The sequence below is a fragment of the Pleurodeles waltl genome, chromosome 3_2 (assembly GCF_031143425.1).
Source record: "Pleurodeles waltl isolate 20211129_DDA chromosome 3_2, aPleWal1.hap1.20221129, whole genome shotgun sequence".
NCBI lineage: Eukaryota > Metazoa > Chordata > Amphibia > Caudata > Salamandridae > Pleurodeles > Pleurodeles waltl.
The window spans coordinates 200,571,396-200,594,613 of record NC_090441.1 but is presented as its reverse complement, the minus strand read 5'-3'; the positions used below and the strand labels follow the sequence as shown (position 1 = coordinate 200,594,613).

The 23,218-nt window shown below is 46.0% G+C and overlaps 1 protein-coding gene across 5 annotated transcripts in view; it reads left to right on the top strand.

Annotated features, from left to right (window-relative positions):
- The window catches only part of ANKZF1 (ankyrin repeat and zinc finger peptidyl tRNA hydrolase 1), a 116,779-nt gene that overhangs the window by 65,930 nt on the left and 27,631 nt on the right, over window positions 1-23,218 (top strand). For all 5 annotated transcript variants that reach the window (XM_069227190.1, XM_069227188.1, XM_069227191.1 and 2 more), the window contains exons 8-11: window positions 6,264-6,486; window positions 10,106-10,207; window positions 14,675-14,833; window positions 16,776-16,928. In XM_069227190.1, the coding sequence (XP_069083291.1) occupies window positions 6,264-6,486; window positions 10,106-10,207; window positions 14,675-14,833; window positions 16,776-16,928 (637 nt within the window). The remainder of the gene's footprint in view (window positions 1-6,263; window positions 6,487-10,105; window positions 10,208-14,674; window positions 14,834-16,775; window positions 16,929-23,218) is intronic.

The following is a 23,218-nucleotide window of genomic DNA, read 5'->3' as shown; positions in this document are numbered from 1 at the left end:
CCTCACTGTCATTTAGCTCACTTCCCCCCGTTTTATCTGTGTAAGACTTCTTAGGCCACTTTTCCCCCCTTCCACCCAGTCTACCACTTTCAACTTAATTTTAAAGCACATGACTTCACCAAGTTTTCTTACCTCCCATATTACATCTCCAGCCCCTTCCACAAGCAGAGCCCATAATCTCTTCTTTACTTGTCCTCTCCCCACTCATCCCTCCCCTATTGGCTGTTCGGACCATCAGACCATCCTGTTCAGCATTGCATTCCACAGACTTCTACTCAACAGGCAAACTATAACAACATAAATTACTAATAGATATTTAAAACTTTTCCAGGTAAAGTGCTTAAAATAGGCACTTGCTTCATAATCACTCAAAGATTGTGGTCGACATCACAGCCTTAGTGAGGCTCCCAGTACCGTCTTGCACACCACAATAGATCTCCACATTTCTGTAACCCCTCAAATATGTCAAAACCAAACATTCAGCTTCATGATTCTTCTAGAGGCTTAAAGAAACTCTCTTCACAACATGGCTATACCAGTGCAACTCTAGGGAGAAAGATTCCTCACTCGTTGGCTGCCATTTGCATGTGATTGCCAGCATTCTTTCTTGGTGCAGTTACAATGTGGGGAGGATGGTGCAAGGGCACCGGGGAGAGGAGGAGAAGATAGTATTTAAACAAATCCCAAACACCAAAGGACCACTGGGTGTCACAGCCCCATGGTACAGATAGTTTCCTCTGGCACTGTCACTTTTTTTCCTTTGAAACTTGTTTTTATTGAAGTTTCCTCTTATTCTGATTTGTAGCAACAAAGGCAGCATTATGCCAACATATTCAAACAGTGCAGCAGATATACAGTGACACGACGGGCAAATGTGGGTGGGTGGGGGTGATCCTAGTAAACCACTATGCATCTGCACGCCAGCACCAAGCCCAGTAAGACGAATCAGTACCTCATCTTAGATCCCATGGCCGGGCGGGTCAGCAACCCCAAAAAGCAGTGCTTCATACCCCATTCTACCCTGGGATCCACCACTCTGCACACCATGGCAATCACTCCGGTCCAGTATGCCTGTAGTCTGGTGCTTTCCCAGGCCATATGTTTGAAGTGAGCCGGTGTGCCCCATTATCTGGGACAGCCCTCCGGTCTCGTGGGAAAAATCCCATGCAGGTGCTGCGGGTGTGGTAAGCACTGTTAGAAATGGGGTCTCTAGTTGGCACAGGTATACACCCTTGTCCAAATAGGGATCACAATCCTAGTCAGGGTAAGTCACACACAATCCAAATTATCCTGTGCCCACCCTCTGGTAGCTTGGCACTGAGCACTCAGGCCTAACTTAGAAGGCAACATGTAAAGTATTTGTGCAATAAATCATGCAATAACCAAGTGAGGATACTACAAAAAGGCACCACACAGGTTTAGAAAAATATAAGATATTTATCTGATTAACTTAAGGTAAAAAAACATCAAGATTTGATAATCACAAGTTGAAATATCACTTTTTTTATGATAAAAAGAGTTGTTAGTTCTTAAAAGCAACAATTGTCTCTTGCAAGCACAAAGTACCACGTTTGTGTAAAAATTATACGCACGAAGACCACAGAGGGGGAGATGGGTGAAAAAAGGTAGGTGTGTGTCGGATTTCCGGGCGCACACAGACAATGCATCAATTATTTTCCACGCAGCAAGAGCTTTGCGTCAAATTCTGGCACGCAGGCTTGAATCCTCTTTTCGATATGGGGTCTTTTGACGCCCAGGGACGATGCGTGGAAATCCTGGGCGTGCAGGACGAAGTCATAGGTGCTGCGTCGATCCAGTGGGAGTTTCTGTTGCACGACAGGCTCTGCGTCGATTCCTTCCACAGGAAGTCAGGCTGCATTGTTCCGGCTTGGCGATGCGTCGATCCAGGGGGTTGTGCGTCGAAGTTCCAGTCGCAATGCTGGCACTGCGTCCTTCTCAGGGAGCCGGGCTGCGTCTTTCTGGTTCGGCGATGCAGTGACTCTTTCACCGCTAAGCAGGCTGTGCATCGATTCCGGCAGGCTTTGCGTGAATTTTCCCCCCACAAGGAGTTTCTTTGCAAAGATGAAGTGTTTTTGGCCCTGAGACTTAAGGAACAGGAGGCAAACTCAATCCAAGCCCTTGAAGAGCACTTCTCAGCAGAGCCAGAGGTCAGCAAGGCAGCAGGGCAACAGCAAGGCAGTAGTCCTTTACAGCAAAGCAGTCCAGGTGAGTCCTTTGCGGAGCCAGGCAGCTTCTCTTGGCAGGTTGCAGGTTCTGGTGCAGAGTGCCTGTCCCAAGAAGTGTCTTAAGTTGGTAGGGTCAGGGACCCAGTTTATATACCCAAAAGTGCCTTTGAAGTGGGGGAGACTTCAAAGACTGGTTTTGAAGTGCACAAAGTCCCCTTTCAGTACAACCCTGTCTGCCAGGGTCCCAGTAAGGGGTTTGGCAGTCCATTGTGTGAGGGTAGGTGTAGGAAAATGCCACTGTTGGCATGCTCCCTCCCCCCCCCCCACACACACACACTTTTTTGCCTAGTGTTGATGCCAGCTTTGATTGGAAGTGTGCTCGGACTCTGCTCACCAGGCCCCAGCACCAGTGTTCTTTCCCTAAAACTGTACCTTTGTTTCCACAATTGGCACAGCCCTGGCACACAGTCAAGTCCTTTGTAAAAGGCACCCCTGGTACCAAGGGTACTGTGGCCAGGGAAGGCCCCTAATGGCTGCATCATGTATTATGCCACCTTCAGGGACCCCTCACTTAGTACATGCACACTGCTTGGCAGGTTGTGTGTGCTAGTGTGGAGAAAAGACAACGTCAACATGGCACTCCCCTCAGAGTGCCATGCCACAAACCACTACCTGTGACATAAGTAAGTCACCCCTCTAGCAGGCTTTACAGTCCTAAGGCAGGGTGCACTATACCACAGGTGAGGGCATAGCTGCACAAGCACTATGCCCCTACAGTGTCTAAGTCAATTCTTAGACATTGTAAGTGCAGGGTGGCCATACTGAGTATATGGTCTGGGAGCTTGTCATTATGAACTCCACAGCACCATACTGGCTACACTGAATACTGGGACGTTTGGTATCAAACTTCTCAGCACAATAAATCCACACTGATGCCAGTGTGGGATTTATTGAAAAATGCACACAGAGGGTATCTTTGAGATGCCCCTTGTATGTCAGCCAGCCTGGTAGTGTAGGACTGACCAGTCTGTGCCAGCCTGCCACTTCCAGACGAGTTTCTGACCACATGGGGTGAGTGCCTTTGTGCACTCTGTGGTCAGAAAAAAAGCCTGTCCTGGGTGGAGGTGCTTCACACCACCCCCTGCAGGAACTGCCTTAAAGTCTCAAGCCTGGAGTTACAGTGCCCCAGGGCACTCCAGCTAGTGGAGATGCCTCCCCTGCACCCTCACCCCCCTCCACCCCCCATGATGAACTGACACTTTTGGCGGCAAGTCCAGAGGGGATAATGAGAAAAACAAGGAGAAGCCACCCCCTCAGCCAGGACCACCCCTAAGGTGTCCAGAGCTGAAGTGACCCCCCTCCTTGAGAAATCCTCCATCTTGCTTTGGAGGATTAGGACCAATAGGGATTTGACCCCCCCTCCCCAGGGGGAGTGGGCACAAGAACGGTGTAGCCACCCTCAAGGACAGTAGCCATTGGCTACTGCCCTCTGATCCTAACACACCACTAAATTTAGTATTTAGGGGCGACCCTAAACCGAGCTCTTCAGATTCCTGATGACCCCAAGAAAGAAGGACTGCTGAGCTGAAAAACCCCGCAGACAAGAGAAGGAGACAACTGACTCGGCCCCAGCCCTACTGGCCCATCTCCTGCTTAAAAAAAAACTGCAAGAAAAGAAGCAACGCGTTCTGCAGAACCAGCGACCCCTGAAAAGCCTCCGGGGGACTGCCTGCATCACCGAGGACCAAGAAACTCCTGTGGACAGCGGACCTGCCCAAAAAGAAGACCAAGAAACCATCTTTAAAGGGACTCCCACCTCACTCCAGAAGCTTGAGTCCCCACTACTCTGCACCTGACGCCCCCGCCCGTGTCCAGAGAAACCAACTAACCAGAGAGGATCCCCAGGCGACTCCGATGATATGTGCACCCTGGGCTGACCTCTCTGCACCCCCACAATGACACCTGCAGAGGGAATCCTGAGGACCCCCCTGACCTCGACTGCCTGGGATGAAGATATCAGTCACCTGTAAAAGCACTGCACCCGCAGCCCCCAGGCCCATGAGAAACCGACCACCGGTGCAGCAACGACCAGCAGACGGCCCTCATCTTTGCCCAGTCAGTGGCCTGCCCGAGAAGCCCCCCCCCCTGTGGCCTGCCTGCAATGTCTAAGTGACCCCCGGGTCCCGCCATAGAATTCTATTGAGAACCCAACGCCCTGTTCACCCACTGCACCCGGCCGACCCTGTGCCGCTGAGGGTGTGGTTTCTGTGCCTCCTTGGGGCGCCTGCAGTACTCCTTCAAACCCCCCTGGTCTGCCGTCCGACAACGTGGGTACTTACTTGCAAGCAGACTGGAACCAGAGTACCCCCTGTCTCCATAAGCGCCCATGTTATTTTAGCTCCTGTTTGACCTCTGCACCTGACCGGCCCTGTGTTGCTGGTGCTGGGTGTTTGGGGTTAACTTGAACCCCCAACAGTGGGCTACCAATGCTCCCGAGACTGAACCTGTAAGTTTGTTATTTACCTCAAAAACTGCACTTTACTTACCTCCCCCAGGAACTGTTGAAAATTGCACAGTGCCCACTTTTAAAATAGCTTTTTGCCATTTTAAAGAAAACTGTGTACATTGTGGATTCCATTCAGAGTTCTAAGTATTATTGTGTAAAGTACCTTTCATTTAATGTACTTATCTGCTAAATGAACCTTGTGGTTCTAGAAATGAAATAACAAAAGCATATGTTTCTATATAAAAACCTATTGGTCTTGAGTTAAGTCATTGAGTGTGTGTGTTTTACTTATTGCTTGTGTGTGTACAACAAATGCTTAACACTACCCTCTGATAAGCCTACTGCTCGACCACACTACAATAAATAGAGCATTAGTATTATCTATTATTGCCTCTGTCAAGCCTCTTGGGGAACCCCTGGACTCTTTGCACACTATCTCTCATTTTGATATAGTATATACAGAGCCAGCTTCCAACAGCAGGCCACTGTCCTTTGAAATGCAAGTGTCAGGCCCTCCACCCTGCCAGCCCAGGAAGACCCATTCAGTATGCAGATGTGTGCAGGTGTGACTGAGCATCCTGTGTTTCTGGTTGTCTGGGTGAAATGCACATGGGAGCTGTCAACCAGCCCAGACGTGGATTGGAGACAGGCTGTAAGGCACAGATGGTTTTTAAGTGCAGAGAAATGCTCACTTTCTAAAAGTGTCATTTCTAAAATAGTAATATAAAATCCAATCTCACCAGTCAGCAGGATTTTGATTTACCATTCTGGCCATACTAGATATGACCTGTCTACCACCTTCTGATCAGACCCTACCACTCAACCAGTGTATGAGGGTAGCCCTAATGTTAGCCTATGAAAGGAGCAGGCCTCACAGTAGTGGAAGACAAATGTAGGAGTTTTCCACTGACGGGACTTATAAAACACATAGGTATATGTCCTGCCTTTTACCTACACAGCACCCTTCACTATGGGTTACCTAGGGCCTATCATAGGGGTGACTTATATGTAGAAAAAAAGAGTTTCAGGCTTGGAAAGTACTTTTAAATGCCAGGTCGAAGTGTCAATGAAACTGCCCACACAGGCCTTGCAGTGGCAGACCTGAGGCATGGTTAAGGGGCTACTTATGTGGGTGGCACAATCAGTGCTGCAGGCCCACTAGTAGCATTTAATTTACAGGCCCTGGGCACATGCAGTGCACTTTACTAGGGACTTACAAGTAAATTAAATATGCCAATTGGGTATGAGCCAATGTCCCATGTTTTAAGGGAGGCAGCATATGCACTTTAGCACTGGTTAACAGTGGTAAAGTGCGTGGACTCCTAAAACCAGCAAAAATGGTGTCAAAAAATGGAGGGAAGCAGGCAAAAAGTTGGAGGTGACCACCCAAGGCTGTCAGGTCTAACAAACACTATGTAGATAATAAAACTGAAAATACTTCTCACATGACTGCAGAAAGGATGTTTGCTTAGGGAACAGCATTGAGGGCTTATTTGTACACTTGTGTCTAAAATGTCTGCCTGGAATTGGTGAAAATCATCCTCGCTGACTTGTTCCATCTCTTTCCCCAGGATGTGCAGGATCTCCTTGAGAGTTGGTCGCTGCACCTCCAGAATGCACGTGCCATCTTCCTGAGAGCTCCCAGCCACAACAAAACCATCTTCTTTAGCAAGAAGAATGCCCCGTTTCAGAAGAATGACCCACGCGTGTACAATGTGCCCTTTGTCACTCGGAGAGCTACCTTCAAGGAGGTACAGCGGGTTCACACCATGCTGTCCATGCTGCAGGTGTACGGTGAGATCTGGAGCTTGTGAATACCGCCGCGTACCATAATGAAAAGGGCTTTAAGAGGAGGGCTCAGTAGAAGGAAAGAGCCCTTGATGAGAGGCACTGGGTGATCAAGGGGGCTTGAGGCTCCCCAAAGAGCTGGGGTATTAAAGGGCATCTTCTGGATGATGTGGGGCAGAGCAGGCCATTGTGCATCTGCATTGCATGCTGATATATATTGTATATGGTAGAAGTAAAGGTACAGGAGGGAACTATTCCCATCAGGACAATGCATGGGATGAGTGTCTGATGAAGTACCTCCCCGATGAGATGCATGAGGTATGTCTGGGGTGGAGAGGTACCAGAGTGATGCATCAGAACATACGGATCTTATATTGAAAGAAGACCAGTAGCAAGGAGGACAGGAATGTGAGTCAGTCAAAGATCAGCAGTGTGTCTATGAACAGATCTGCAAAGGAGAACAAGAAGACAAGGGGGAGCATAGATTAGGACAGTAAATAATTGTAGTATCTTGGACTGATTCAAGGACTTTGTAGGTAAGAGAAAATCCCAACCCTTGTTACAGCTGTACACTGTGCGAAGTTCATATATAAGTTCATATATTTATTTAGAAAGTTTAACATGCACCGGTACAAATGAAGTGGCTGGTTTCACTCTGATCAGGAGCTAGTGAGAACTAACTACACACAGAAATAGGAGTCTTGCTGAAGTCTCACAGGGGACCTTTCCTTAGTTATCAGTCATTAAGACACTGATGTCAAACTAAAATTCTAAACACCATGCATAACACGGATGGAACAAAGCTGAACAATAATAGAGAATGCAGGATTAGAAAAGAAAAAAAGACAAATAAGTAGAAGATTGTGGGAAGATGCTCATGGTTAGAATAAAAGAAGTGCACAAATGCACCAGACTGCAAGATTAGCTGAAGCAGAACATTGGAAGTCTGCACAAGGAAACAGAGGTCAAAAGGTTAGATGGAAAAGTCAGCTACAACTCTGGAAACATGAACAGACGTTGTTAGGCAAGTCCAAATGTAAAATGAGGACCTGGCAGAACAGTGCCAAGAAGGTACAGCAGTGAGCAGGAGACATGATGGTTCTTTCACAGGAACAGGTAGAATGAAGCCAGCACAGGAAACAGCAGAACACAGGCAGTGGCCAGCGGCAAGGGATACTGCTAGCCTAATCCAGCGATAGAACTTGGTTGCAGTGGCTTAGAATAGGATACCTGGGCTTGCTACAAGGACTGCGAATCCTAGCCAAGGGTTTTGAAGTCACAAGAAGCTGGAAGAATGGCAGAGCAGCAGCTGCCTCGTGGATGCAAACCAAAAGCTGGGATGCCAGTGGTGTGTAATAAGCAAGAAATGTTTATAGCTAGATACATTTTAAGTGTAAATCTTTTAGTAAAGTAAGGACATTCATTAAATTGAATACATGAGGATGTTAGCTCCCTTCAATCCCATTCAACACTCCATGTCCAAATGACTGGTTCCTCGAAGGACCTCACAGCAACAGGTTCAACGTAACATCCTCAGGCAGACAATAATCGTATTTCAAGAGTCCACTCCCTCATGTGATTTAGAAACACACTGACTCTGCTGCCCTCTCTCTAAAAATATATTTCTTGATGTCCAGTGCATCCATATTCCTTTGGATAGACAGCAGGTCCCTCTTCTTCTACATATCTGGACTCAAGTAAGAAATAAGAATATTCCCTTTCCTTCTGAAAAGACTTCCTTCTGCCATATCATCTGTCTTAAGATGTTTCTCAGGTCAGCCGGTCTCTAGATCATCATCATCACCACCAGCTCTGGACCCAGATTTTGTAGGGCAACCATAGGAATGTGGTACAGGTCTCATAAGATCCTGGGTTTCCGGCTTCAGCATATTTTCCACCACCCTGTGTTTCTCCAGCTGCCCAGATGAGGAAACGTCTTTCATCTCAAAGCGTTCCAGCGCTTTAAGAAGAGCTGTTCAAGGGTCTGCTTCACACCTCGATGTTCTCCAGTTTGGCCCTTGATAGCAGAAACTATTGGGAAAATGACTTCAGAATTGTTATCTAAGTTTCTGTGGTGCTGGTAATATGGACAGTGTAGTCTCCAGATAGGAATACCACCTCCGTACTTTGTGTAGATCATAAAGGTTATTGCACTACAGAGCTTGAAAGAAATTCCACACTTGGGTCCGGACTCATCTTCTCAGCCATTTCTCCAATTTGCTTTGCCAAGATAGCTGCTACTTTATTAACAAACTGTCAGAGAACTCTTTTAAACACACCATACAGCATTGGCACATCAATGTTGGTGGTGTAGTGGGATGTCCAAAGGAAAATCATGGACCTCAGTTACATTATCCATGAACGTCTTCAGTGCTTACGTTGTGTAAAGCACCCCACAGGTGACAGTCTTTTCTCTCCTTGTGTGTTTCCCTGGTCCTTTGCACATTACTGGTGGCTAAAATTTCTCTGTTGTGCTGGCTCCACTTCGGAACCATACAAAATGTCCTCTTGCTGCAGCCTGACACACAAGACTAGGTCTGGCTTTCCTTGGCAGGTTTCATGCACAGTTAGGTAGGAAGACCACAGATAGGGTTGCCAAAGCCTGTGCTCAAGGTCTCTTACAGCAAGGCTGCCGAGGTGGGGCTATGGGGTAGTTCAAAGGTTGATACAATCATGTTTATGTGTGTGCCACACACCACCATCATCTCTTTAACTTGGGCCAGCTTTTTTGCTTGGGATGGCAGAGTGATGTCACAGAGAAAACAAGAAGTACACTATCATTTTGGAAGCTGCCAAAGTCAATTCTCAAAAATATTTGACAATCTTTGCAGGATCGTCAAAGACACTCCTGAGACTACTCGCAAGTTAACCAAATTCACCAGGTACCACTTTAGCAAAGTAATGCTATAGTGACCATCTTTAGTAGACCAGCTCCAAGTATGCTGGCCTCTTGCAAATGAATTGTTCAGCGCTTTCCAAATGCCTGCAATTAGGGCAAAGCAGATACAAAAACAATCGCTGCACCTTTACTGTGACCTCAGACAAGCTAGAGGAAGACGATAGGCAAGAGCAATGACCACAGGAAATGCACTGGGCGTCCTGGCAGGGATCTCTGAGATGTGGAAGGTATTGGTGGTTGTGAGTGCTGTGGATGATGTATAGGGAACGGCGAAATGAACATGGTTTTTTCGAAGCTGTATAGAGTGTGGATGGAGGTAATTTCTGAAGAGATGTGCAGCAGGGTTGTGAGGAGGAACCTGGGGAGGTGTACCGAATCTGTGTGACAAACGTCTCTGAGGCGATGTACAGCATGAACGGGTGTCTGGCGGAGTTTGGTGTGACGAGGAGCTGTGAGAAGATGTACAGTTCAGTAGATGAAGAAATACATGAAAACCTGCATAGTGCAATCAAAGCCTAGGGAGATATAGCGTGCCTGCACGGCAGTAGCCTTTGGTGCATAATCAAGTGAGAAGATCATTATAAATCGGCTGAGTGACTCGTTCATTTTAATCCAGAGAATAAGCGCCCAGTGTTTGCTTCGGTGATAGGTGCTCTTATTAAATAAAGACTCTCAGTGAGTTACTTTGGGCGTATCCTGAGCTAATGAGATTCCTCTCTTGTCCAGGTAAGGACACGTTGGTCACAGACATCACAAGTCCGCAGAAGAAGGAATGGAAGAAGGTCAAGAAACCCCCTGCAGAAGAGCCGCCAAGTGGAGGCACGGGGAGTGAGTACCTGTTTCTTTATTGTCTTTTTGTTGAAAAGGTCCCATTTCAGCAAAGCAAACAATAGCATTACATCATGAAAACGCGGACACAGTGTCCAAATGTTATCACAGCAGCTTGGCCTACACATGACCGACTGCTGGAAGTCGTCCAAATGCTTGTGTACCATGAACTGCTGGATAGACTGCACAAGGGGACAGAAGGGGCTTATTCAGCACAAATCTCCACCGTCATTCTCTGAAACAGAAGAATTTACATCAGCATGGACACCAGTGTTCAGTACGGTGCGGTCAGATTATCCTTCATAGGAAGGTGTATGCTGCAGACCAGAGCATGTATTACATGGAAGGTACCATTTAATGTACTTGTTGGCCTAGAATTGGACTTGTTGCCCTAGAATATTTTAGAAATTCATTCATTTGGTAGTTTACAAGGTAGAGGGTTGATCATGTCAGGGTTATGAGTTGTGGAACCGACCAGTTGCACCTCTGCGTTTGCTGGATTGGTTATAATTGCTAGAAGTGCTTCTGAATAGTGTTGTCAGTCTGCTTTCCAGTGTGTCCACCTTGAGCGACTGTTTCCTCTCTGCGTTAGCTGAGAAAGTTAATCGTCTTGCAGTTTTTCCTTGTGTATGTGGTTGTTTTACTTTAGCACCAGGTTCTATAGTGTTATTCTGTCTTCTAGATCATATTACGCTTTGAACACTTAGGACATTTTCTCAAAGCTGGTTCTAAGTCTGTGAGACATACATATTCTAATAAAATATTCATATATTCTTAGGTTGACTGGTAAACATAGTATTTAAAAGTAACAATCTTGCTCCATACTCTTGCCTCTACTTTTCAGGATAAGTGCTACATGTACACTGTAATCACACGAACTCCTTCCTCCGGACCGCCCTCCTATGCAGCCATACCACTGAGTGGACCTTTTGCAGAGCAGCAGTCTTTCATAAAATTACATACATTTTCAATGTTCATTGTCATATAAATAGCAGATTTTGTTTAAAAGCACACACATTTGGGCCAATTTTTATAGCAGCGTCCATGCTTATTTAGAATTTTTCACAACTTGTCGCATCAAGGTTCTGCTGACCTCCAGCAGTGTTTTAATATTGTGCCAAAAACAGACAGAGCAAGGATGAAAAGGCCCTGGCTGCCCTCCTGCTTCTGATGTTATTTAATTTGGGTGTGTGCAGAAGGTTACAGACTTGCTTGACTCAAGGACACTGAAGGCTCATTTCAGTCTGTCCAGCTTTTTCTTTTTGTTCATTAACTTAGAAGAATAACCCCCAAACGGTGGCATCAGTTAACCAATGGCAGATCTCAGTGACTTGATTTAATAATGCCATCTCAAAAAACATGTTGTGGTCTCATTTGAAGCTAGCTGGTGTGCACAATCCCTGGTTTTACCATACTACTCGCCCCTCTGCGTACCAGTCCCTGTGTGCTTGGGCAAGGAGTAGTTTAGCTGTCCTGCTAGTTCAGCCTAAAGTCATAACCCAATCAGAAGAAAGCTAAAAACAGTGAGACATAGTGCCACATGCATCACTCCAGTTTTTCTCTAATGAACATTATTTGGTCTCCCAGCAACAAAAGACTTCCCCTCTCAGGCTCTGTTTCCACAAAAGGGCAGGAGCTAGATACCCTCACTTTAACCTTACTATCCCCAACACCTGCCACCCCTGTGCTGGGAAAGATGCTGTAATATAGCAAAGCCAGTGATGGGGAGTTTCACTACTGGTTAGTGGTACAAGCAGGACTACAAGCTTCCTCCATGAAACTGAACCCGAACGCTTTTCCTCCGGTTCCTCCAAACTGAGAGTCTGCAAAACTGGACTCTGTGAGGCGAAAAGTCTTTGATTCCTTGGCACTGCGAATACTAAGTGCCTTTTAGGCCTCTATAGACACACCCTGTGGGAGCTGCCTAACTAACCCTTGTTATTTAACCTGAACATATGAAAAAAACATTTTCTGTGTTGGTCTAGGATATTTCTGATGCTTCTAAATTGATTCTGAAATATGGCCTGGATTTGGCGGACGTCATGCTGACGCCACACTTGTATGTGTTCTACTGGCTTTTGGGAGGTGCCCCAGCGACTCTCATGGACATGCCCTTTGAAGGGGAGAGGATGTTTCAGGAGAAAGCTGACTTATCCAGTGAATGCTTCAAAAATAGCTGAGTCTCTGCATGCTTGCTGGGCCTGTGAATCATTATCACAACAGTACTGAACATACCAGCCATACTTCAAGCCCCAGCAGTCCCGTCAGCATCAGCCCTCACAAGCAATCCAGACACCTCAACAAATGTATTGCCCTTTTCGGGGTAGTGGTGGGCCTAATGGAAGTCCTCACCAGCTGCAGCTTCAGTCCTCACCCTCATCCTCTGGCTCTGTGGCCTCAAAGCCTCTGGCTCTCCCTTCTGCACTATTAGCTTCTGAGGGGAGTGTAGGGCTTACGTTTTCACCAATTGTTAGACGATCATGATGGATCAGAAAGTGCCACCACCGTCCATTACATCAACATGTCAGGTGGTTTGAGGTCATGAACCCTATATTCTGCAACAGTTTGGCTGTAGTAGTGAACCCAGCATAGGGGAGGCACACCTCACAGGCAACGTAAGAGTGGATATTCAGAGTCACCACAGAGGAGCACAAACTTAAACTTCATTCTTGAGTGGTGTAAATGAGCTTTTCTAGCTTGGGGTGGCTATGCATGAAACTTTGCCACGGCCCAGAACAGGAAGTGCCCTAGGATTTGTGCCATATACTTTCCTCTGAACAGTTCTCTGAGGGATGCCTTGATGTTTGCTTTACACATTCCTGATGATCCCACTTCTGTTGGCAGACCTGCAGAAGGTGCGGGAGCTCACCCAGGACTAGGCAAGGAGGATTTGGTGTGCAAGTCTGTTGAATCCCAGTACTGCTATCCTACTTTCCCACAAGAATGGGCCTCCTCTCGCAGTAGGATCCCAAGCCCTAAGGCTGCACATGTGGAGACTGAGCTGTATGAGCCACTGTCTCTCTGCTTACCCCCTGAACTTGTGGACAGCATTTTGGCTGCTGGGTAATCTGCCACAAAATATGTTTATAGCGTTTGCTTGAACAAGTTTGTTCAGCGGTGTGAGTTGGGAAATCTGAACTCCTTTCAGTCGTACCTTTCTGATGCTCTGCATTTCAGTCTATTGCCTGCCAGGCAACAGCAATTGCAGCTGTAAAGGGTTATTTGGCAGCACTATCCACATCCATGTGTCTCCAAGACTATCTTCTTTGATTAAGATGCCCTCAGTGGTGCATTTTTTGAAAGGTTTTGTTTTACTAGAAGCTCTTGCTTCCTTTATTGCTCATGGCAGTGTTAAGATGCAGAGTGTACATGGCATCTCTGTTCGAGCCAATGCACAGATGACTGGTTTGTCTCACTAGTTGTTTTGACTCTGGCTGGTTGGTGCTCTACCTGGAAGCGTTTTGGTGGTCGACATCTACCGGCTACCATCTAGTCATCCTTTTTAAGTTTTGCGAGCGCTGCGTTGCATCACTTCATATCCATTCCCTCCTGGGCTTGGGATCAGTAATGCCAAGAAACCAAGAGACTCCTTTATATGGAATCATTGATATGATGAGGAAGGAAGAGGCAGCCATTAAAAGTTACTTAACGTTGGTAATATGTTTGGTGGGAAGTTGATCTCTCTGCGGTTCACTCATCACCCTGCATTCTCTTCTGGTAGTTAAAGCTGTGATTAATAAGATCCCAAGTCCTGTCATAGGATTTATTGCTACTGTTGCTGATGCCCTCTTGGCTCCTCTCTCTATGCCCCGATGAGGCACAGAAATGTGCAGGTAGCTGATGCCAAAGTGCAGGTTGGCACCTTATGTATTACTATCCCAGTCCGAGTGGACTGAGTCACGACTGAGGCTGCAAGGCGCCACCTGGTGGTGCTGGAGAGGTATTACTGGGGGAAAAATATTCCACATCCAGTCTGGCACCAGGAAGATATCCATCAAATAGATGAGGAATCTGTGGAGATATATGTAGCATCCACCAGAAGTATTTTTACCAGAGGTAAGTAACGTGTTTTTTAGGTACCAGTGATCTCTTTATAGCTCTCCAGTGATGTCACAGCAGTTCTACGTGATAGGTACCAGTGGCTCCTAACTTAATGTTCTTGGTGAACTCCATGTCACTCCCTCTGGGTGTCTTTGTCTTTGTTCTGATCACAACCTTCTAACTCTTGGTTGGGGACCTAATATTTCCTGCGGCTCAAGTTTGCTTCTTCGCTGAATCATGTTCTGCACCTCACATGCCGGGATATGGTGCCTCACTCTTCTCTCTCCTTGAGATGCTGCCAGATCCGATGGGTGTTACCGAGTTCCACCCGCCGGCTGTGAAGCCCAGAAACCCCCATTAGTTCAGTCTCTCCCCTCTGTGTTCCTGGACCTACAGTTCATGAGGTGTTCATTATTTTCCTTCCAGCGTCTTCCTTGCCGTCCGAAGAGGAAGATGAGGATGTTATGGAGAGAGAGATGGATATGGTGGAGGTGACTATAGGCACACTCGATCTCCGCGAGTTTGAAGTGATGCCCAAACGGAACCACAAGAAGAAAAAGAAAAGTGGCAGAAAAAGTGCCAGAGGTGAGGAGGGGAGCTGGGAACCAAAGAGTGAAAGGAGAAACTTAGATTGCAGAGAGGGTGGAGAAGGAGCTGGGCTTGAATAAAGGGTAAAGAGTCGAAGGCTGAGTCGCTGAGGGGTAAAGGGGGGGGCACAAAGGTGAAATGTGTGGAATAAGCAGGATTGACAAGAGCACATAGCAAACCGAATGCAGAGAGGGGTGTGGCCGGGGGTAGACTAAGAGAAGATTGTGGAGTGCGTCAAGATCGGAAAGGAGCTTGAGAAGAATGCAAATAGCTGAAGGAAACAGGATCAGGAAGAGGAAGCTGAAGAGTGGAAAGAGCTCATTTGAGTACAGAATGGAGAGGCAAATGATTAAGAGCACAGAGAATGAATGCATGAATGTATAAAAATTAATAGGAGAGCTGGACAGTCGGATGGAAACTAGATTTGAGTAGAGAGGGTGAAACCCTAAAAGGTCTTAAGGGCACTAGGATTGAGTAGAGCGAGCACAGAGCCAGTGGGGAGGAAACTGCTGTTGAACAGAGAGCGAGGCGAGCTGAATCGTGCATTAGGTACGGGATTCACTTGAGGCTGAAGCAGGAGAACAAAATAGTGCAAGTGGCTCTGGAACCTGAGTATAGCGAGTGCTGGAAGTTATTGGGGACTGGGATTGAACGGAGGGTAGAGACAGAAATGGTGAGTTCGGGATGGGTTGATTACATCGGTGCCAACCCACTTTTTCTTATGACAAACTTTTGCAGCCCACTTAGCTTTAACGATTATGAGGCGTGTGTCATTTTGTATAATAGTGAACATGCTTTCACTAAAATAACACACTGTTTACAATGTTTTTGCATTCTTCTCTAACAGTGGTTGCTTGTAAGTGTTGACCACGCCTCTCAATATGTCTATATTGAACTGTGGATAAAGTATTGATCTTCTCATAAAAGTGGCAGATGGTGAACTGCAGCGGAGCTAGAACACTGTTCAGATTTGGGTGCTAGCCTGTGGCATCTGTTCACTAAAATCTCAAGGCTTCTGAAATATTGTGGTGTTGATACCAGTCATTTTAGCAAATTTGAAAAACCCCTTCTACACTTATTTTATTTTAAGCACCGGAGATTAATTGATTAGCCTGAAGCCAACACCACGATTCAAACCTGGTTCCCCAGATCCAAAGTCAGCAGCTCTGGCTATTACTCAACATCAATATAGTTTAATCCATACTGAAGCGGGTGTCCCAGGCATTAGAGGCATTGGCACGTCTCTGGGTTCTGTGTTGGTAACCTGGAAATGTGAGGCACAGATGAGTCTCTTGAGTCTGACGTGGGTGCGCTAGGCATGAGAGGCATGGACTCATTCGTCGTTTTTGGAGTCCTGGAGATTTGAGACACCGGCTCGTCTGGGTTCTGAGGCTGGTGTCCTAGGCATTCGAGGTGTGGACACATCTCTGGGTTCTGAGGTTGGTGTCCGAGGCATTCGAGGTGTGCACACATCTCTGGGTTCTGAGGTTGGTGTCCGAGGCATTTGAGACATGCACATGTCTACCTTCTGCGGTTGCTTGTTGAGATTGAAGACGTGGAAGTGTCTCTGGGTTCTTAGGTGGGTGTGCTGGGCATTACACATATTGGGGTTTGAGGTTGGGGGTGCCAGGGATCAGAAACATGGACCTGTGTTTGGGTTGGGATATTAGTGACCTGGAATTACAAACACTGGTGTATCTTTAGTTTCTGACATCTGAATATGCCCCTGGGTTTAAGCTGGTATGTTGAGCACCAGGGACTACTAAATGTGTTTTTGATTTCTGGGTTGGTTTGCTGGCAATTGGAACTGCAGACAAAACCATGCAAGTTCTGAGACTAAAGTACAAATGATTTTAAATGTTGGTGCAGCTTGAAAGATTGGTGAGGGCTGCTATCCGGACTGCTCCTTCTGCAATGCTTATGGTCTTTTTTATCATAGATTCCAGTGCTAAAGAAACAGAAGATAGCATTGCTGTGACTGATCGACAGACGCTGGTCTCTGCCCCCACGTTGGTGAAAGGCCCAGAACTGGAACCGGGATGTAGGAGGCAACCAAAAGCCCCAAAGGACCACAGCACGCTGCTTGAAGCAGGTAAGTTACACAGTATGTGCCTTGAAACCTCAAGGCACCTGATTGGGATTGGATGGTAACATGAAAAAAATCCAAAATGAATGCCACTTTCCACATATGTCTCTGCTTCCATTCCTTGATACGCACCTGAGGACATTGCTTCTCTCAAGCTTGAGATGATAAGGCTGGATGAAGGATTGATTCAGAGGCTGGCTGGGTGTCGGCTTGTTCTGTCTTTACCTCTCGGGGGCTTCTCACACGCCAGACAGCCGTGTTCTGCTGTGTTAGAGGCTTCCACGAGTGGTGTAGCACTCTCTGTGCTTCGTTCTATTCTCTAGACCAGACAACACCTTTCATGACTGGGAGGTTTGAAAGATGATCTCCTATCCTGTGGGATCCTTCAGCAAGCAATTGGCCTCCTCTGCTCTTTAGTCTAGATACGGCTCTGCTGCTATGGTGTCTGATTGGACCACTTGTCGTGGATCCATTTTAGCTCCCTGCCTGGGCACAGGAGATAGCTTAGCTTTTAGTTTGCGGACTTGATGCCCTTTATACTGACCCCTTTGACCTATGTCATGCTCTCTTTAATTCTATTTGGTCATTTCTTTCCTTTTAGCACGGTTTGCAGATGTGTGCATTATAGAGAAATGTTTTCATTTTCCTAATCAGTGTTATTCTGAGAAAGCATTGTTATCAGTGATGTTCGTGGGTCATGTCATCATGCACCCTTTGTTTTACGTTAGCAAGAACAGAATGCGCACGTCATGTAATTGTTTTGTAACTGCCGACACAAGTTTGCGCACAATCTGATGTTTAGATACATACTTGCATCAGGATTCCTGTACAAACAATAACGTGCCCTTAAAAAACCTCACGAGACCAAGGTCGTTAGAAGGGGTTCCACCAGGATACGCCATCTAGACTCCACGCCACTTTGCAGCGAATCACAGCCCTGTCTGTACGATTCTTGATCCGGAGACGAAGGGGCCGATCTCATCCCAAGGTAACGGGGTTGGGGCAGTTCCCATGGACACGTAGTGGCAGATTAGGCTTATCGTGCCCAGCTCTCGCTTCAGGGTAGGGTTTAGGCCTCATTACTAGGAATTGCATATTCCGTTATTGCAATATGTTGGGGGTTTGCATATTTATCACTTTTATCCTCACCATTCTGCTTCAATTACTTCTCATTGTCATAAACATTGCAGCTCATGCATTTTATTGTGTATTGCAGTCTTTTTAATAATTAAATTAAGAGCTGTCCTGCATCTTCTTCATTGCCTTCATAGACTGATTTCTAACAAGAGAAAACAGGTGAGATTTGTTACACCACAACTTCCCTGAGAGGTTTCCAGAATCCATGCGCTAGGCTGCCAGAAAACACCTTTACTTTAGGGTTTGGGTGCGGTACTGCTAGAGAGCAGGGAGGTTTGGCCCGACAGCTTCTAACTGGTATAGGAGTGACTCCGTCACCTACGAAAACAAGGGTTTTTGCCCCTAATTCAGCAGTCTCGCTGAGAGGCGAGAGTCATTCACAATACACTGGCCTTTATTTCACTGTAAGTAAACATCCAACTCTGCCCATGAACCTGAAAGAAATAAAGTTGAATATGTCTTTTCCTTGAGATATCCCACTTCAAAAAGAAGAAAACAAGAGGTAACACACTTTCAATGCTGATCTCTTCCTTCAGAAATTCATGGTCTTTCTCTGGTGTTTATGAAAGCTACCAAGTCCTAGTGTATTTGTCCCTCGGGACCTTTTGTTATTCTTGCTGTTGCTTGTGTCGGCATCAAAAAGCCTGAGGCGATAAAGCTCTTTACCATACACAAAAGGACAAAGCAAGTTAAAAGTAGCCCGCCCACACCTAAAAGCCAATAAGTACGTCAGACTCAAATAGAAAGAACATTGTTTCTTTTTCATTGATGCATATAAATTTCCAGTATTTCTCGATCCTTGATCTCCTGTTTTTAATCTGTGGGTACCCAGCTACCTTGTGATCGATCTCTTTTCAATGTCAAATCCGAGATGCAGGCAGCCCGTACCACCCTTGTGAGTGGGCGTGGACTGGAAGCAATATCTTTTGTGCCAGCGATATTCTACCTCTGTGCTGCATCTGGCAGCTTGTGCGTCAGCGCTCTCCGTTCAGTCAATACATGTGATGCCATGAGCTGATGAGGGAGCAGATCCGTTCAAGTACTTGGACTTGTCTTGGAAACAAACATCCTGTGTGCCTGTAATCCCCGTGTGCTATCAGTATGACAACATCCATGAAAAACTTTCCTTTCTTTCTGCAGAGCTCGGTTGATGCCCTCCCCTGCCAGACACTGACGTTGGTTCTAGAAAGGAAGTCAATAAGTGCATACTGGATGCTTGCACAGTACTCTGCACCTCTCCATCTAGTAAGGACTCAGGACATCTGATATAGGGTTGCTTCTCTTCTTAGATGGAAGCCACCCACTCCAAGCCAATCACAGCCATTGCTGCGAACCACTGTGGGGCCCATTTGTTTCTTTGCCTGGTCTCCTGTTCCAGAAACATCCAAAAATTGGACATTTTATACTGCAAAGTGCCTTCCTTCACACAAGAAACTCCATTAACTTGAGTCCAGTTCCTTATCTGGATATGTGTTTTGGTGTTCCACTGCACGGTGGGATCATGCAGTCCTCTGCTAGGCTTGATGATACTGGCTTGCTGTACAAAGAGGACAAGCATGCCTTCCTCACTGATCACGCTTCGGCAGTAACGAATGGGCTGCACAGGGAGATAAACTAGTCTACTCTTAAGGAGACCGTGTCACAGATGCCATCTAGGCTGCTTAGGCTCTCTGTTCTCAGCAGACAAGTTTCATTCTTGTTTATGGCTGGTAAGGTCTGAGCAGGGAAGGGTCACTTTGAGGAGGAAAATGCCAGTTTTTCAGTTAGCAAAGACTACACAGCCAAACAAGGTTGAAATCCCGTATGTTTCCACTACTGCATTTCTACTGTCAGGCACAGAGAAGTCGTGACGAAGCGCAGGTCATGTCACTGTCTAAAGCCAGCCAAGATCACACTCGCTATCCGCTGACTTGAATGGCCCTGTTGTGTCATTTTAACCAAATTATTATTCTGTGGAAAATGATTCAGATAAAAAAATGACTGCTTTTTCTGGCACACTTGAGATCAACGGCCTTCTGTATCCTTGCAGCGTATTTGTGCCAGAGGTCAACACTTTATAGAAGTCACTATTGTACTGACCCCTGCAGCCTCCATATTACAGACTGATTGCTACAGACTGGAGAATATGTTTACGGTTGTGCAGGAGCTGAGATCGCCAGGAGCTTTGCATTATCCTTCCTGGTCTTAGACTATTTCTGAGACTATATTGAAGTTTTGAATGTGGAGAAAGGTGCTGACCCCCCCCAGGAGATATGATACTCATCACTCTAAAGACTCCTTGAATTTTAGTACTGCCTTGGCCAAGGCAACGCCAAGGTCACCCCCATCAAGGAGGCTGAATGATCGCAGCCTGAATGTCAGTTGAAGTACTGGAACTAGCACCACAAAGGAGTGGCATCCCACGATAAGGATGTCGCCGTCCTTGCAAAGTTTCTTCAGACACTGTCCATACGTACCCCACCAAAGAATGAGGGCACGTATGATTTGGTGACACTCTTGACTCACTCTTTCAAGTAGTTGCTGCAGATCAAGCCCCATGCCTATGACAGGCACACGAAATTTCCAAAAGTAATCATTCTAAGTGTCTCAAATGCACAGCTGTCAGAGACGAAGGTGTATAGAAAGTGAAAACAAATGCAACTATTTGTCAGACTCAATAAGCAAGTACTTCATCATACTCTATCATTTAAGCATGGATATCTACTCCCTGTCAGAAACTAAACTCTGCCACAAATGATCTAGTCTTCATTGCCACTACCAGGAAACCAGCTTAGGTACAGGATGAGGTGAATTACTTGCTCTTGAATGGGATGGATGGATGCACCAAGTATCTCTCCTTCAGTGTAAAGTCTTGTGGCTTCATTATTGATGTGGAATTTCCTTTCAACTATATGTCACTAAGAAAACCCAGACATCATGGTAGACGCACTCTCCTATGTAGAAAGTCCAGCCATACTGCCCTGTGGCAGGGTGAGGACCACTGCTCGAGCTTTGAGTCTCCCCAATCTGGACAATGGGAATGGCTCGCTCTCCTGTGTTTTGGCCTCCACCCCCATGGAGTATATCTGTCTATCTTGGAGGAAGCTTCGTTTTTTTGGGACAGTGGTCCTTTGTATGCCTTTATGAAGGTGTCCCACTCATTTTGGCTTCACCGTCTTGTGTTTAACTTTCTTGTCATCAGAGTGGGGCTGTGTTGTGAGTGGAACAACCAGAATGTATCTCCATGAAGGATTAAAGTGGCTGTCCTCTTCCGAACCAATGCCTTTTGTTGACGGATGTTAGTTTGAGTCATAGTAGTCAGGGGCATCAGCCTTTTTGCTTGTAGCTCTGCCGGGAGACTGCCTTCCAGTTTTTCATGTGAAAGCATATATTTGGAGCATATATCTGTCCTATAGGAAGGATGACTTTTATGCGTTTGGAAGTGTGAGACTGATAAGTACTGGGGTCCGTTGGGTGTGTGTGCTGCTGTGAATGGTGGTTTCCCTTTGCCTTGCTGGTTATATCCATCTAGAAGATCCGAGCCTGCATGTATGCCAACCTCTGTGCTCCTGGAAGAAACCTGTTTACTTAATGCTGTTCTATCTAGTCTAGGATTATATTTTCCTGAACAAAACACACCCTCCCTATTTCCTGTGTTCGATGCAAATGGAGGCATAGCTTGCCTCAATGTGGACACTGGGCAGGGAGCCCCTCAGTATTGTAGGAAACTTTTAACTTTCGTAAATGTGAACTTGAATCCTCCCCACCCTGTGACTGAGGGCTGCCTCTACTTCCTTATATTTTGACATTGAGGTACAAAGTATTTGAAAAGATCTGAAAATGAGCTGTAAAGCTGTGAGAGAAGGAAGGGTCCAGCTGTTGTTGGCTGATAAGCGGCAAGGAAATACAACTTTAAGAAAATAATAATATATGTTGAAGATGTCTTGAGCTGGTTGCAGAGAATACAGTCCACATTATGACCAAACATAGAAACAGAGGAAGGTTTGTAATACATAGGTACATCTCGTCTCTGTGCCAGCTGGAAGTAAAGTGATTGGAAAACTGTAATGGAGGATTTCTGGCGCATTCATTGAAACCCAGTTAGGAAAAAGCTCCAGTGCTGGTCCTGAATGCCTTTTTGCCACTGTACAGAGAGAATAAAAAGAAACAAGAAGGCTAGACATTTCTGTTGGACACTGTACGAGATCCCTGTTGCACTTTTTTCGAAAAAGTGAATATTAATAGGAGATCTCACAGAGACTCATTGTCCTGGACAAGACCAGAAAACATCCACTTGAAATTGAGAAAATGTCCAAGTTAGGATAGTTGCCAAATTAAAAATCCTGCTAGAGGGTGTCATTGAGGCTTCCAGAGAACTTTGGATACAGAGCGCACTCAAAGGCCTCTGGGACAGCTTTTTCTTTGGCAGTGTTGGTGAGTCACTCTCTCGAATTTGTTCTCTTATTTCAATGTTTGGAAATTGGCTACCCAGAGACTAAGTAAGCTAGTATTTGAAGGGTGTTGTTTTTTTGGGTTTTAGACAGAGGTGCACTCAGATTGCCTGGCCAAAACATTTATCAGTAAATGTGTGTACTACATACAACTTTTTTAAATTGTGTAATTTTAGACAAATTAGTATTCTCCTGAAAATTGTATTGTTGTAAATATGGTCACTTAGGGCCAGATGTAGGAAAATCCAATTTTGAGACTTGCAAATTGCCAGTCTGACCGACTCGCAATTTGCAAGTTGCAAAATTGGATGCAGAATGGTGTCTCAGACACCTTCTGCGACTCGCTATGGGGTCGCAAAGACCCACCTCATCAATATTCATGAGGTGGGTTGCATTTTGCGACCCCATAGCGAGTCCCTGCACTCACAGGGATGGTGGCCTGCTGTAGTCAGCAGACCTCCATGTCTGTGACTGCTTTATAAATAAAGCAGTTTTTTTTTTTTTTTCATTTTGCAGCCCGTTTTCCTTAAATGAAAACGAGTTGCAAAATGAAAAGTAAACCGAAACCATTTGGTTTCGTTTTTTTCAGAGCAGGCAGTGGTCCATAGGACCACTGCCTGCTCTGAAAAAATATTTTTTTCGACATTCACAAAGGGGAAGGGGTCCCATGGGGACCCCTTCCCTTTTGCGAATGAGTTACCACCAGTGTGACACTGGTGGTAACTGCGA